This window comes from Megascapheus bottae, chromosome 1 (assembly GCF_031878675.1).
Source record: "Megascapheus bottae isolate mThoBot1 chromosome 1, mThoBot2.hap1, whole genome shotgun sequence".
NCBI classification, from domain to species: domain Eukaryota; kingdom Metazoa; phylum Chordata; class Mammalia; order Rodentia; family Geomyidae; genus Megascapheus; species Megascapheus bottae.
The window spans coordinates 62801205-62816646 of record NC_143509.1 but is presented as its reverse complement, the minus strand read 5'-3'; the positions used below and the strand labels follow the sequence as shown (position 1 = coordinate 62816646).

The 15442-nt window shown below is 38.4% G+C and overlaps 1 protein-coding gene across 2 annotated transcripts in view; it reads right to left on the bottom strand.

Moving 5' to 3' along the window:
* The window catches only part of Lsamp (limbic system associated membrane protein), a 623669-nt gene that overhangs the window by 33881 nt on the left and 574346 nt on the right, over nt 1–15442 (bottom strand). For both annotated transcript variants that reach the window (XM_090346000.1, XM_090346010.1), the window contains exons 5-6: nt 6769–6889; nt 5449–5597 (exon numbers count right to left, since the gene is read on the bottom strand). In XM_090346000.1, the coding sequence (XP_090202126.1) occupies nt 5449–5597; nt 6769–6889 (270 nt within the window). The remainder of the gene's footprint in view (nt 1–5448; nt 5598–6768; nt 6890–15442) is intronic.

Genomic DNA, 15442 nt, shown 5'->3' with positions numbered 1-15442 from the left:
TTGGTTTTGTTTTAGCTAAAGGAGTAGTAGGAGTGTTGAGTGGAACATTGTTGGCTGATGGTGGAGGAAAAAAAATGTCAACAAGCATCAGGAGTTCAAGAGGAAGCATTTTCACTAAAGATACTTTATGATGAAGAATGGATTTGAGCGTAGGTTGTTTATCTTGAGAGGTAATGAATGTATTGACTTAGGTATGATTTATTTCCCAACTGGGCATTTGCAAAAAAGCCCATGCTCTTTCTAAAAGTCAATCTCTTTGATGTCAATGCTTGAAATGCAAAGTAATCCAGGGGTTCACTTATTTCTTTTGAATCCACATCAAGCCCTTAACAAATTGAAACAAATCTTTTAAACTGCATGGGGGTACATGTTCAGAACAATAGCTATGATTTGTTTATGATATGCTACTACAAGAAATTGCCTAAAGGCTCTGCCAAGTGTTATCTAGTATTGTGGAGTGCTGTGTGTTTAACACCATGTTCCTAAAATAATCACAAAATTGTTTTTGAGGAAGGAGGGTGTGGTCTTATGATAAAAAATATCTCATAGTGGTAAGTTGCTTAGATCACATTTATAATGTACTCAATGATAGGTCCATAAGTTAGTAATATTTTTCAATTAAAAGAAATGAATAAAAACCCTACCTCCTACATACTCATATGGCATGGAGACGTGTAGGTTTCTTTATATTTTTCCCTTTGTATCAAAGACCTTGAAAATCTGACCATCGTTATCATATGTGATGAACCCCTCTCAAGCCACTCATCTAAAATATTAGCTGAGAATCTCAACATACTAAAACCTAAGTATAAACTTGAGTCAATCAGTAGACCCAGGTGTTCTAATGGCAGCTAATGGGAATGGAAGTAGGTTGTACCAGAGGGAGTGCTCTTGGCTCTGAAGGAAAAGAACAGTTTAAAGCCTATAGTTTTAAACCTTATGAAGCAAAAATAAAGGAATGAAATGTCTTCTTAGGTCCAAACTGCAAGCAATATCTCCTAATATTTTTACCTACCTGTATAGGGAGGTCTCTGGAATTCGAGTACTGAGGCACCATTTTTCTTAGGTGAGCTAGTTCTATAATGTCTGAATCATGGGTCTACAAACAAGGGTATCATGATGACTTCAGAAGATTGTATATGGAAAGCAATAAGTGTATGGTGCATGCTATACGCTGTGAGCACTCAGGTGATAGAATTACTTATCTCATCTCTCCTCTTTCTTTCTTCATTTCCCTTGCAGAATACTAACTGAACATAAGCACCAACAGAAGAGGAATCTACCTACACCTTTGTGATTCCTCCTCAGTCACCAGCGTGGAAATGCATTTTGTTATATTCAATAATAGATCCTCTCGATATCACCAGAAATCCAAGTCTCCATCTGTGTCACACATACACTTCCCCGTATGACAAAGACTAAGGAGAGGAAATCCTTGCCCAAATATTGTTGCTGTGGGCCGACACATTAAGGAAAACATGTGTAAGGTAATACTTAATCTAGTGATGAAAGAAAATATATAAAAGGCATTACTTGACTCCACTTAAGGAGTGCTTGACAGAATGCTAGAACACCAAAAGAGAAAAGAAAAAACAAGAAATGCTTCCAGTAGCTTAAGAATAAATGGTTATCAACACAATGCACCCTTGAATTCTTGGTCAGTTATGTTGTTCCCTCCTTCCCTTCAGAGATCAATATTTGAATAGAGGGTGGACAAGTGTATGTTATGTATATATTATGTTGCTAAGGGCAAATGATCTTAAATTAATACTACAAAACAGTCAGCATGTCACTGCGGTGGACCCAACTGAAAATGTGCTGACCCATCAAGGATGAATAATTGAATAATTGTGAACTCTTCAGGGGCTCTGGCTTTTTGGTCTGTTCCTGCTGGTATCTTTGTCTGGCAGTGGCTTACCAGCTGCCACATTTACTCAGGACTGGCTTGGTCAGCAGAGCAACCTGCTGTCCATACAATGCTTCTGTCAGGGCCTCTGGATGTGGACATCCCCTCTTAACATTGTGCTCTTGCCGGGTGTCACCAGCAACACGTGCGTGGGGCTTCCATCTTCCCCTCAGCATAATTTACACTGAATCTAAGTAATGGGGAATCCATTCTATAAATTCACTTTTCTGTCCTTCCATTTTCTTTTTCCCTCCCTACCTCCCTGTCTCTCTTCTCCTTCTCTCTTTCTTCTTATTTATTTAGACACTATTTCATCAATTTCATTTGTTATATTATTTCTTCTGCCACTTTCAGCATTTTGTAATTGATGGAACAGAAAAAAAACATCAAAAAGAACAACCAGCTCTGATGTGCATCCTTCTCAAATCAACAATTAGATACAAGTTTCTACAGATACGCACAGATTTTATCAAAATGTGCTGTATAAATTAAGCACTTGTGTTGAGTCATGTGACTAGAGGAAAATAGGATACAAAAGAGAGGAAACTGAAGGAGTAGAAATTAATAGAAGGACAATAGAGGAGGGAGTGATGAAAAAGGAAGGAATTATGGAAAGAAGCAAGGAAGGAAGGAAGGAAGAAGGAAAAAATAGGAAAGAGTGAAGGGGAGAGAAAGGAAAGAAAAAGAGGGAGGGATGGAAAGAAGAAGAGGAAAGGAGGAAAATAAGCAGGATGGAGAAAAAGATTTTAAAAGGAGGTAGGAAGCCTTAGTTGAAAGGAAGAGGGAGAAGGGTAGAAGGGTAGTAAAAGGGAAAAAAAAATGGAAGCCAATGTGCGTGGAGGGATGAGTGATCTACTCTCTATCTTTCTTTCCTTCCTTCCTTCCTTCCTTCCTTCCTTCCTTCCTTCCTTCCTTCCTTCCTTCCTTCCTTTCTTCTTTCTTCCTCATTGACTTCCTCTCTTTCTTCATTTCCCTGTTCCCATCCCCTTTCATCCTGAATAAACTGTGTTACCAAAAAGCCTCATCTGTAATATTTCAGTTGTACAGGCTACAATGATGTGTCCCCTACATTCAGTTGATGGAGTTGGAATGCAGGGGTACCATTCTTATGACAAAGTAAGCAGAGTTTCCCCTCTACCATCCTACCCCTAGAAGGTTCAAAATTAAGCTTAGTGTTTGATTATTAACAGGAGAGTTGATGCATTATTTTTCTATACTTCTGATAGTTCCTTGCCTAATGACCTTTTACAATGTATTCTTTGGTAACTATAGTATCTCTTAACTTTCATATAAAATAGGAACACAATCCCAAGTCAAATGTTGATACATATTTATGCAGCTAAATGAGGAACTAGTGCCGAGGAGGAATGTTGGGGAGAAGGCAATGTAGGCTACTCAGAGGTAGCATGTCATTGATCACTGCCCCACAAAATACATACTTGAGGATTTCTTCCAAATCAAGAGCATTCTAGTTCCCTGGCTATGAGTTTACAAAAGAAACTCAACAGAATGCTTCATGTATGTATGAGCCAGTACTGAGGTTGAAACTTAGGGTCTAGAGCTGTTGCTTAGCTTTTTTTTTTTTTTGCTCAAGGCTTGAACTTTGAACTATGCTTTTCAAATCTCAGCCTCCTAAACATCTGGAATTAGTAGGTGTGAGCCACTAGCACCCATCCATCTTGATGGTTTCTTAATTTCACTTAAGCCATTCAGTGACAAAGCAGGGACATTATAGAGCTGAAGATTTCCTGTCACTACCTCAGTCTTATCTTCTTTATTTTTGACCCAGGCCAGGCTCTGTTCTCTTCATGTCTTCTGTCTTTCCAATCTCCTTTCTCTTAGTATTTCTCTAGTCTAGGGGCACCATTTTATTTATTGTTAGCATATATCTTATTTTCTATGCGATGAGGAAACCATATTTCAATGCAATTATATATTTAGTCACTTTGTAAAACCAAACCAAATCATATCATTCTTCTATTATGCAGTTCCTTTGAAATCTCTTAGTAAGTGTTAAGTTGTTCTATTTAAATTTATCTTAGATTTGTTGGAATCCTAAATTCATATTTGAGGCTGGTTTTGTTCATATTTTCAAAATCCCTATCAAGGAAAATTCAGGTTAAATTCTTAATATATACTGTCCTACGTGTCTTATGGTTATTGATGTCTTTGGTTGAAGTAAAGAACACTGGTGTTTGGCCTTATGAGACAAAAAGGAATATGCATTTTAAGCTTCATATGGATTTGGCATTTGTATAGCTCCATCCTATCAAATTGTCATAGACTGATGCCAGTGAAAGTTATGAATGAGAATCTAAGGGCCGAATTTAGGGTAGTTTAAGTTGTGTGTGTGTGTGTGTGTGTGTGTGTGTGTGTGTGTGTGTATGTACATACACATATATTCTTGGAGCTTGAGTAGTTTTAAAATGGTTTTCATATCATATTTTAAGAGAACTCTCAGTTAAATTGATTTTTATTCTAAGAATCTTTTGTTCTTAAACTTTCATCTAAATTGAATAAGACAAGATAAAGACATTATCCTGGTCACAGTATTTTTTTCCAATTGAGCTTGTGCAGAAAAATAGTTATCAGAAAATAATAACTGCAATTTTGAAGACATTTACATTTAGTTTAAATGAACTTTTGGGCTCAGCATTTGCTAACTCTTTATTTTTTTTAAAGAAACTCAACAAATACGTTCCTATTCCAAGTCTCATCACTTTTCTCCTTCTGTCTCTCAGGAGACGTTTGTGTCTATACTCCTAACTGCTTGACAAAGCAGGAGGCTCAGAGTCTGTGACATGCTGTTAATGAGCAAGACTCGTATGTGGGGTCTACTAGTAACATCTCACATTGAAATGACTGACAGCTTTTCAGTCAACTTTCAGGGTCTTCTCTGATCTTTAATCAGGCTGTTCTACCTAGTATTCCATCCCCAGTGCAAAAAGTATATTAGAGAAGTAGCATTTCCTTGGGATATATAGAAGCCTTCTGCAGCCATAGTTCCCTCATTTAGCTTTTGTATGGTAATCATCACTGACTCCATCTTTTCTTTTGTGTTGTTAAAAATATACCTTCTTTTCTAACCTCTCCCTTCTCCCAACATGGTCCTCTATCTAGTCTCACTGAGTATGTATATATATATATATATATACATATATATGTGTATATTCACTCCCATTACCAATATTTTCTAACTGTCATCATTAATGGGTTCTTACATCACTTTTCTTCTGCTTTTTATAGAGGACAATATGTATGTCCTTTGCATATATGAAGGCCATACATGTCCTTTGCCTATATTAAACAAACAAACAAACAAACCAGAAGCCCCACCACAAACAGGGCAATTACCAAAAGTAAGAGGTTGCACAAAAGTTCTTGCATTTGTAAATCCTTCCATAAGGCTCCGGATTGAAAATCCTAGGTTTCCTACAGTGAGTGTATTCCTACTTTCGTGTAAGTTCACCTTTTATAGATGGGGAAATGATGTTTAAATCCCCACACGAACTCTACCTGTTTAATTGTGCTGGCATACTTACTGAAAAGGACTAGGCTGGCATTGGTGACCCCCAGCTTGTTGGCGGCCACACAGGTGTAGTTGCCATAATGTTCCTCAGTGACGTTGGTCACCGTCAGGGAGGACTGTCCCTCGGTGCTCTTAATCTCAAGGCCATTGGCACTGTTTATTCTAAGAAAAAAAAAACAGAAGAGTTGAAAGAAAGATGGATGCAAGCTTTACCTTACTGATGTCCCTATCTTTTTTACCGGGGGGGAAAAGAGGGTGAAATCAATTAGAGATCAATTTCCCGGGCAAATTTCTCATTGTTATTGAGCAATCTCTGTGATTGGAACCAATGTTGATAGAAAAGATTAAGGAATGGATGTGTTCCATTGGCTCTGAGTGTTGCTAAATGAGAAAGACATGAGGGCAGAATGTACCCCTGGAATCACATTAATCACTTTGATCATTTTTGAGGTTCAATTAAAGAGTTATAGTACCTAAAGCTCTGGATACATTGATATTGAGACAGATGCTGGTAGCTCATATCTATAATCTGGCCTATCAGGAGGTTGACATCTGAGGATTTTTCTTCAATGACAGTCCAGAGAGGAATGGCCATAAAATTCTTATATCTAATTAACCACCAAAGAGCCAGAAGCAAAGCTGTGGCTCTAATACTAGAGTACTTGCCTTGAGCCCAAGAAGCTCAAGGACAACCTCCATGCTTTAAGTTCTAGCCCTAGGACTGGCACAAATAGAAAAGTGTCATAAATCTAGACCTTATATATTTATACTATAACACAATTAATGTCCTATTATTTGGAAATGTAGTGATCATGAATGATATTTTTGCAAGTAAACTCCTTCTTGGAACCAAAGTGCTATAAAATAGATGAAGCCAAAGGTGAAAAAGAAAGTTGTATGATTTTTTATAAGAAACATTTTGAAAAGTCTCGTGAATGTTCCAAGTCCTTGAGATGTAGTTCAAAATCAATCATCCAGAAAAAGAAAATCAGCAGTGTTTCACGCTAGGAGAATGAAAGAGAGAGAAAGAGAAAGAGAAAGAGAGAGGGAGAGGGAGAGGGAGAGAGAGAGAGAGAGAGAGAGAGAGAGAGAGAGAGAGAGAGAGAGAGAGAGAGAGAGAGAGAGAGAGACAGAGAGAGAGACAGAGAGAGAGACAGAGAGACAGAGAGACAGAGACAGAGAGAGGGGGGGAGGGAGAGAGGAAGAGTTTGATTAGGAAAACTTGTGAGGTACAGGACTGTAGAATTACAACTAAGCTTGATTTTCATTGGCTCTCTTTGGATTCCCCTGTACCACAAGGGAAAAGTTGAGGCATGGTGGGTTTATTGCATACCTGGTGTCATCCCGGTACCACTCAAAGTCAGGTGCAGGCACCGCCGAAGCCTCGCATTTGAGTGAAGCCTGTCGCCCTGTAGTGGCCTCGTTACTCTTCGACTCTGTGATGGTGGGAGGATCTGTAGGAAGGACAGGCACATGGGGTTATAGGAAAGCCAGCAGCCTTGTCATACCCTGCATACAGAAAGGAACTAGGAAATGGAATCTGCTTGGAGAGAGGCAGGAAAAGGAACTTAAGGAATGGATGTGTTCCGTTGGCCCAGACTTTTTGAGTGATTCACTGAAGATAATGTTTCACAGATTTTCCTGCTCAGACTGAAATCAAACCACAATCCTCAAATTTCATTCTCATGAGTGGCTAAGATTACAGGTGTGAGCTGCCCGATCCAGCTTTTAGGTGAATTGTAATATTTAGCATTTTTCTTCTCAGAGACTAAGTGATGATACCGAAAGACTTGTATGATTTCGCTATTATATTTTCCTTCCTTCTTTCTTTCTTTCTTTCTTTCTTTCTTTCTTTCTTTCTTTCTTTCTTTCCTTCTTTCTTTCCTTCTTTCTCCTTTCCTTTCTTTCTCTCTCTCTTTTCATTTTCACTAGTAGTTAGAGATGGCTTTGAGCAGTTTAATGAAAACAATAGAAGGCTTGTTCATCTAGCCTGATACTGGTAAAGGAACTCAGCAACAACAAACAAAAGCCTAACTATAGGTGATGACTTTACCTCCTTTCTGCTAGTATGATCTATTTTTGTGATGGAGCAGGTGGGAGGGATGGCTCAATGTTTCTCTTAGCACAAACAAAACTTCGTAGCACATCCATTTTCTTCTCTCATTGTCCCTTGTACACTCAATGTTCCCTGCCTAGGTGGGGGCTACAAGTATACTAAAGCAGGCATGAAACGAGCTGAGGCATATGTCTGACATTCTAATTTGCTTCCCAATCCTCAGACCTCAGACCCCAATCCCTCAGTAGCTGGGATTACAGGCATAAACCCTCTAGAACCTGGCTAATTGTGGATTTTAAACTGCAAAAATTCATCTACAAGCTGGGTTGGGTAGCTCACACCTGTAATCTTAGCTACTCATGAGACTGAGATTTGAGGATTGTGGTTTGATTCCAGTCTGATCTGGAAAATCTGCGAGACATTATTTTCAGTGAATTACTCAAAAAGCCAGAAGTGGTGCTGTGTCTTAAGTGGTAGAGTGCTACTCTTGAATTAAAAAACAGAGAGAGAGAGAGAGAGAAAGAGAGAGAGAGAGAGAGAGAGAGAGAGAGAGAGAGAGAGAGAGAGAGAGAGAGAGAGAGAGAGAGAGAGAGAGAAATCCAGTTCCTGAGTTCAAACTCCAGGAAAGGTAAATAATAAATTAATTAACAAATAATAAACATCTACCTAATCTACTACTCTTCTGCATGTACATTTTGAATGATTTCTTCAATTTTAGAAAGGTGTGTTTTTCAAGTTTTCCATCTATAAACGATTCAGATTATCTGAGTTATAATCTGATTATCCAGGATGTACAATATCAAGTTAGACTGCCATTTCCTCCTCCATTTCATGTTCCTATTAGCGTGTAAATCTTTGTCACTTGGGGGGTCACACTGTTGAAAGCCCTCAGCAGCCTCTAGGTAAATAGGTAGCCATAGGTGGTTGTTACTATTCTTTTGACCTTTCTGGTGATATGTGGTGTAATGAAAGGACAAGACTGGAAGGTAGGTGTTGTGGCATGGAACTTCAATTTGTCTGTGTTGACTTCCCATTATACCCTCTGTTCTGCAGGTCTTCTTTTAATTACCTATAAATATTGTTTACAAATAAGTACAGTATCATCATAACCCTTGTTTGCTTTTGGTTTTTCTTTTGTACTCTTATTCATTTCACTTTTGAATTGTATCTGCCCATGAATCAAGAGTCAGAATTTGCAGTCAAGAGTAGAAAATGTAAAATCTGATTTTCTTTTTTCTTTTTCTTTTTTCTTTTTGTTGGTTGTGGCCTTGAACTCTGGGTCTGGGCGCTGAGCTCTTCAGCTCAAGGCTAGTGTTCTACCACTTGAATCCCAGAGCCATTTCTGGTTTTTTGGTGGCTAAGTGGAGGTCAGAGTCTCACAGATTTTTGTGCTTGGCTGGCTTTGAACCACGACCCTCAGATCTCAGTCTCCTCAGTAGCTAGGATGACAGGCATTAGCTACCAGACCTGGCTGATTTTCTTTACTGTACTATCAGTCATAACTATATTCTGAATGAATAGCTGTACCAGTTGAGCCTTTCCCTACTCCCACCCCCTTATCTTTTAAAAGGAGCTAGCTTAAAATGATCACCAGCGCTCTATTTAAAAGTCACACTAAAACAACAACAACAAAAAAACTGGCTGTCTTGGATACGAGAGCACATCATTTTAAAGGATGATGCATTCATTTGCACTGGTGGGTGAAGTCTGGTCTGGAGATGAAGATGAATTTAGATTTAAATTTGATGGGCTTGAGCTTGAATCCACCCTCTGCCTGCCCCTCATTGTTCTTTCTCATTAGAGTCTTCAGTACTTTACACAGATTCACACTGCTCAGTTTTTTTCCTCGAATAAAATACTGGAGCCAGCAGCAGGGAGGACCATTAGGGAGCTGGTAAAGGAATTTTTATAGATATACTATACTATGTTTGACATAAAGGACCTGGAAAGAGGGGAAAGATTTGACATATACAAGACTGTAGAATTGATCAAAGCAGCAACGAATTCAATGTGAAGCAGAGGCAAATAAGTTTCATTGGTGGAGTAGCTGAAATAGTAAAACACTTGCCCAGGGTGAGGCCCTGAGTTCAAACCTCAATACTATATATATATATATATATATATATATATATATATATATATATATGTAAAGAAAAGCTTGGTGCTGGTGGTTCATGGTTGTAATGCTAGCAGCTCGAGAGGCTAAGGTCCAGAGAATCATGATTTGAAGCCAATCTGTTTATAAAATTCACCAGGACTCTTCTCAACCCATAACTGGGTGTAGTGATATACACTAGACACCTCAAGCTACATAGGAGGTTGAGATTGAGAGGATTGACATTTTAGGTCCTGAGGTAGAAAAGTCCCTCAAGATTCCATCCTCACAGAGCAGGTTTGGATACAGTTGCACGAATCTACCACTTCAGAGGTAAAGGGAACCCTAAAAGAAGATGAATCATAGCTCAGGCAGGTTTCTAGGTGGGAAGAGAAGTCTAACCTGAAAAATAGCCCATAAAAAACACAAGTGCAAGTATGGCTTGACTATTAGAACATTAGCTTAGCAAGACCAAAGTCAAAACACCAGTATAGCCCAAACTTTTAGAAAGTATTAAGAAGATAACACTATATGGGACTGGTCCCTTTTCTTCTTTGGAGATGAAATTTCAGGAAGAAATCCTAAATTCTTTGTTTTTCTGTGTTGACAATCTGATTTGGTCTCTCCCCTGACTTTCATGAGAACAGTTTCCCCATCTCAAGGTAGTTAAAACTGGGGAAATAAATTGAACACATTAAGGTGCTATCTTTAATCACCTTGATCTTTAATCATGGCAGGATCCTGTCTCCCAGGCTACTCCTTGACTTCTTTCTAAATTTGTTTGGAAATTGATTGTGTAAGCAACAAGCTATTCAGGAGTGGATCAGGGGTCTCAACGTGGAGAAGTCGGCTAGAAACTGGGATTTCAAATGCACACTTTCATTTCAAGAAAAAATAACATTGATCAAGTACCAGGCCAGCCATTTGTTTCTCTTTCAAAACCTAGGAAGTTTCTTGTGCCAATGTAAATTCATGGCTGCTAACAAGTGTCGGAAGAGTTGAATGTTCCTAATGGTTCTCAAAGTACTCCATGGTGCAGGTCTGTTCATTCATGGTTTATTCGAATGAAGATTTCAAAGTTCCTCCTAATTAATTCTGTATATGTGAAACTAGAAAAGATTATTACAAGGAAAACAGCAGCATGCCTACTGTAGTTAAAATAACACCTGTCTTTGTTCACAGTGTGATTATAATAAAAATATAGCCTTATTAAAATACTTCATACAGATAGCCATTGCTGTACTGTATATGACTTTGGAATACCTTCTAATTGTCAAAGGACTCTTTGAGATTGTATTACTTCAGAGTTCTAGGTTCTGAAAATATTAATAAGGGGCTTTCTTATTCTTACATTGCAATTACAAGACTTTCCAGGAGAATGGCTAGGATAACAATAGAAGTGACCTAGGAAACAGAATGTTATGCATTTAATCTTCTTCATATCAGAAGTAATTATTCCAAAGGATAAAATTTGAACAAATGATGCAGTTTATGGGCAGCACTGTAGCATGTGTTAGCCTTCTCTGAATTCAGTGTTCTCTTTATAAAGTAAGAGCCCTAGGAGATGAAGTCTTAACTTCAGCTCAGGAATAAGAAGACTGATAAGCACAGGGGCTTATGGCTCTGACCACTATTGAGAGGGGTGAATGGATTTGCACCCAGATTTGCCAAATTAACTTCTGAAACTCTCTGCACTGGCAATTCCATTTGAAGAAATTCTTTTAAACAACAATGGATTCCAATAAAGGAAAATGTCAATGTGACAGAGTCCTGTTCTTTAGAAGGTATTAGCACTGCAGTGACATAGTGAATATACTTCTACATTAGGAGTGAGCAGATGCAGGCTGCTCCCGTCTGTCCCTTTAGACATATTAGAGCTGTATGTTCTAGAATGCTCTCCTGCAGCTCCTCACCTCTGAGTATCTAGCACATAGAGGCTTCCAAATGAAAATGTACACATGTGAGAGTCCTTTCAATACCTAATATGATTATCTCTGGTAACTTCTTTATATACTTATTTATTTTGATAGCACTGGTTTGAACTCAGGATGTCAGGGTTGTTAGAACACTTTCCATTATTGGTGCTACACCTCCAGCCCTAATTTTGCTTTAGATATTTTTTCAGATAAGGTCCCAAGTTTTTGTCCATGGGGACAAAAGTTTTTGGCCTTATACTATGATCCATTTATTTGGGCTTTTTAGCTATAGTTGCAAATGCTCTTCAACGGCACTTAGCTTGTTGACTGAGGTGAGGAGTGGGGAATCTCTCTCTAAATTCTTGGCCTAATCTGACTTGAGACCTCAATATTCTCATCTTGACCTCCCAAGTAGCTAGGATTACAGTGGTATACCTTTACACTTGTCCCTATTTATTTCAAAAATCCCCTATGACTTACATTAAAAAAAAAAAACAACTCAGAGAGGGCTTTGAAGTTAGACTTGGGTTATAGTCCTGAGTCTGATTATTTGACTTTGTTGCAGAAAGTGCCCACAGAAAAATGCTTTGTTTTGCCATCTCTACATAGAAATGATATCAATTTTCTCCCAGGGTTAGCAATAGTGGTATAACAAGCAGTCAGAGGCAGAGTGGATGCAGACTACATGAAAGGCATTATTCCCAGAGATGATCAAAACATAGGAAAACTGATAAATTTTATTTTTACCGTGTAGCCATCTGGTAGTGGCAATGCCAAACTAAATTATTAAACAATTTCGACATTCACTGTGTGTTTCCTGATCCCTTCCCCAGTGCATGGATAACTGGCAGTCAGTGTGTGGATGGAGCTGTGAAGCCATAAATCCACAGAGAGGGTCGTTCCAATCCGTTGTCTAATTCTATATTGAGCAGCCATTTTCCTAAAGCTTTCCCATGAGATGATTTCCAATGAAAGCATGGAAGAGTGCTTTTAAAGTACATGTGTAACATGGCAGTGGCATGTGTCTCCAGATCGAGGTAAACATGACACAGTGATCTTTGCCTCCCCTAAATCAGTGACTAGGGCTACAAGGCTGGGCTGTAGAAATGTCTGCATAACCCTGTGCACTTCTGCTGGCTCTGTTGGTTGCATCCATGACTTTACACACAGAGTTGAGTGCAAGGGGAGATAAGGAAAGGAACAAGAAGTTGTAAATACATGACAACACAAGCCTATTTGGAGAAATAATTATGGGAAGGCAGAGAGCAGACAGATTAGCTTGTCCATTGAAGAAGGGTTGGGCTTGAGCACTGAGGGCAGCTTCTGAGAAGAAATCTTCCAGCAGTAGGAAAAAAAAATTTCAATATAGGAAGTGTCCAAATAAAATGGCCTTCATTTATTTAGCATTTACTGAGTGCTAGATATGAACTTGGGAATTATAGGTGGAGAAGGGAAACACTGAGTAGACAGTTTGAATATACTTGGGGACCTGTAGCTGAGGGATTATACCTGGGACCAACCAGAGAATGGCTTAGGGCTAGTATACACAGGAGCTTAGAAACTGCAGTGTGGGGAAGTACAGAAAATGAAAGGTGCTATTTCGTGAAGTCACTAAGCTGATTCAATAGAAAATATTTTGAGCTACTAATTTAGCTTTCTATAAATACCTGAAGTTCCTTTCTATCATTTTTCCCATGTAGAAAATAGATTTTGTAAATAAAGTGGCAATGTGCAATGCTGTAGACCTACCAAAGAAATGTGTTATGCAAGAAGATGTAGAATCCAGCTTGCAAATGCAGGAGGAAAAATTGGTATGTCTCTCTCTCTTCCTGTGCTAGCCTCTCTATACCCTGCAGCAATCATCTGGTGACAACTAAATAAATGAATTAATACAGTGGTGAACAGTTACTCATGCTAGGATTTTTTTTCTTACCTCCTCCTCCTCCCCTTCGTCCCCCTCCTCCTCCTCTTCCTCCTCCTCGTTCTCCTCCTCATCCTCCTCCTCCTCCTCCTCCTCCTCCTCCTCCTCTTTTTCCTCCTCCCCTCATCCTCCTCCTTCTTTGTACTGGGGCTTGAATTCAGGGCCAGATGATGTCCTTCACCAATTTTGTCTTAGATTATTTTTGCTCAAGGCTGGTGTCTTAGAACTTGAGCTACAGTTCTGCTTTTTGCTTTTTTGTGTGTGGTTAATTGGAAATCAGAGCCTTACAAACTTTCCTGCCCAGTTGGCTTCTAATATCAGTCCTCAGGTCTCAGTCTTTTGAGTAGTAAGTAGCCAGAATTAGAGGGGTGAGTCACTGGTTCCTAGCTTTAGGATTTCTTTCTTGAGTGGTTCCCAGGGTCTGCTTTCCTTAACCTAACTTTAAAGCTTTTCTTTTGAGACAGAAGAGAAATCAGTTTAGACAACAGAGCATTTTCCTAAATAAAGTCATAAAAGTGATCCTGAATATTTATCTGTTTCAAGATCTTGCAAGGCCCACCTAACTTTCTTAAATCATTTTTGGGGACATCATTTACTCAATACGACTATATTTAGGAAACATGACTTTTTTGAATATGGCAATTGATATGATGAGTAGCTTTAGTATGACACAAACTCAGTTCATGAAATTTAAGTTAAAAAGACTATTCCAAAAGAAATTGCAATTCGAATATGCTTCCAGTACCATTTTAGAGTTTGAAGAACCAAGTTTATCTGTGAGTTTCTACCACCTTTTAAGGTAAGCATTTGCTGAGCAATTTTTAACACCAGGCATGTTCTAACTGCTGGTGCTTAGGACCTACTGGGTTCCATTAAGTTTCATTATAGCTTTCTGTATAATTTGTCACAAGATGTCTTTTGTTGAGTCTTCAGGTTCTGTCTGTATTCTCATGTGATTCACTCTTTGCTAGTGAAAACTCACATTTTCACAAAAATCCTTTTTTTTAAAAAAAATTATCAGTATTTTCTCTGTTGTAAATTATGCTTTGGGGACAGTTGAAGAAGGAGCAATGCCAGACTAATTGCTCCAGTAATAATAGAGCTCAGACGGCTAACTTTGATCTTGGGTGCCATCTCCAATCCACACCACTTTGAAGTTTCATACAATGGAAGCATAAATATTTTCTATTTACTACATGATTGGACTTTCAAAAATCTAATTAAGTTGAAGGTCAATTAAGAGAAAATTAAATCTTGACTCCAAAAGCCAGGAAAAGAGGTAGAAGATGAGGGCCTGGTTATGTGTACATAAAAGAAGCTAACTAACCTAATTATAAACTTACATAAACACCCAGAGAAATTGCTTTTCATGTAGAAAAAAAAGGACCTAAAGCATTTTATAACATTGAGATCATTAATGTGTCTTTGAAACACACCCCGTACTGGAAAAGAATAGTAACACTGATATTTCAAAATTCTATTACCAAAAAATGTGGAGACAGTCAGGGATAAAAGTAGCATATAGCTCATCAAATTTATCTTCTTGCTCTTAGAAATGTGGATCATCAATGTGTATAGCCGTGTCTGCTAGATTTCTCTGGGTACCAGATGAGAGAAATTTCACTTTTCCTGTTTCAGGAGGCTGAAAGCTGGGGTATGTGCCAGGGAATGGGGCATCCCAGCTTAAACTGAGCCACGTACACTGGATTCCTCAGCAACTAAAGCAGTTAAAGCATTACTTTCTAATTTTCTAAAGACTAGTGATGCCTATTTTCTTATATATTTACTGTGATGATAACATATCATATAACTATGAATACATATCATCTATATGATGTATATATACCATTTTGTTGTAAAGTTTATTGGTTTGGTTTTGGGTAGCACTATGTTTAAACACAAGGGCCTCACCCTTTCTAGGCAGGTGCTATTCCATTTGAGCTCTAAGTTAAGACAACAAATATCACATGTGAACGTCAATGGAATTTTTCACACAGTAAGTACAAAGAATGGAAAAAA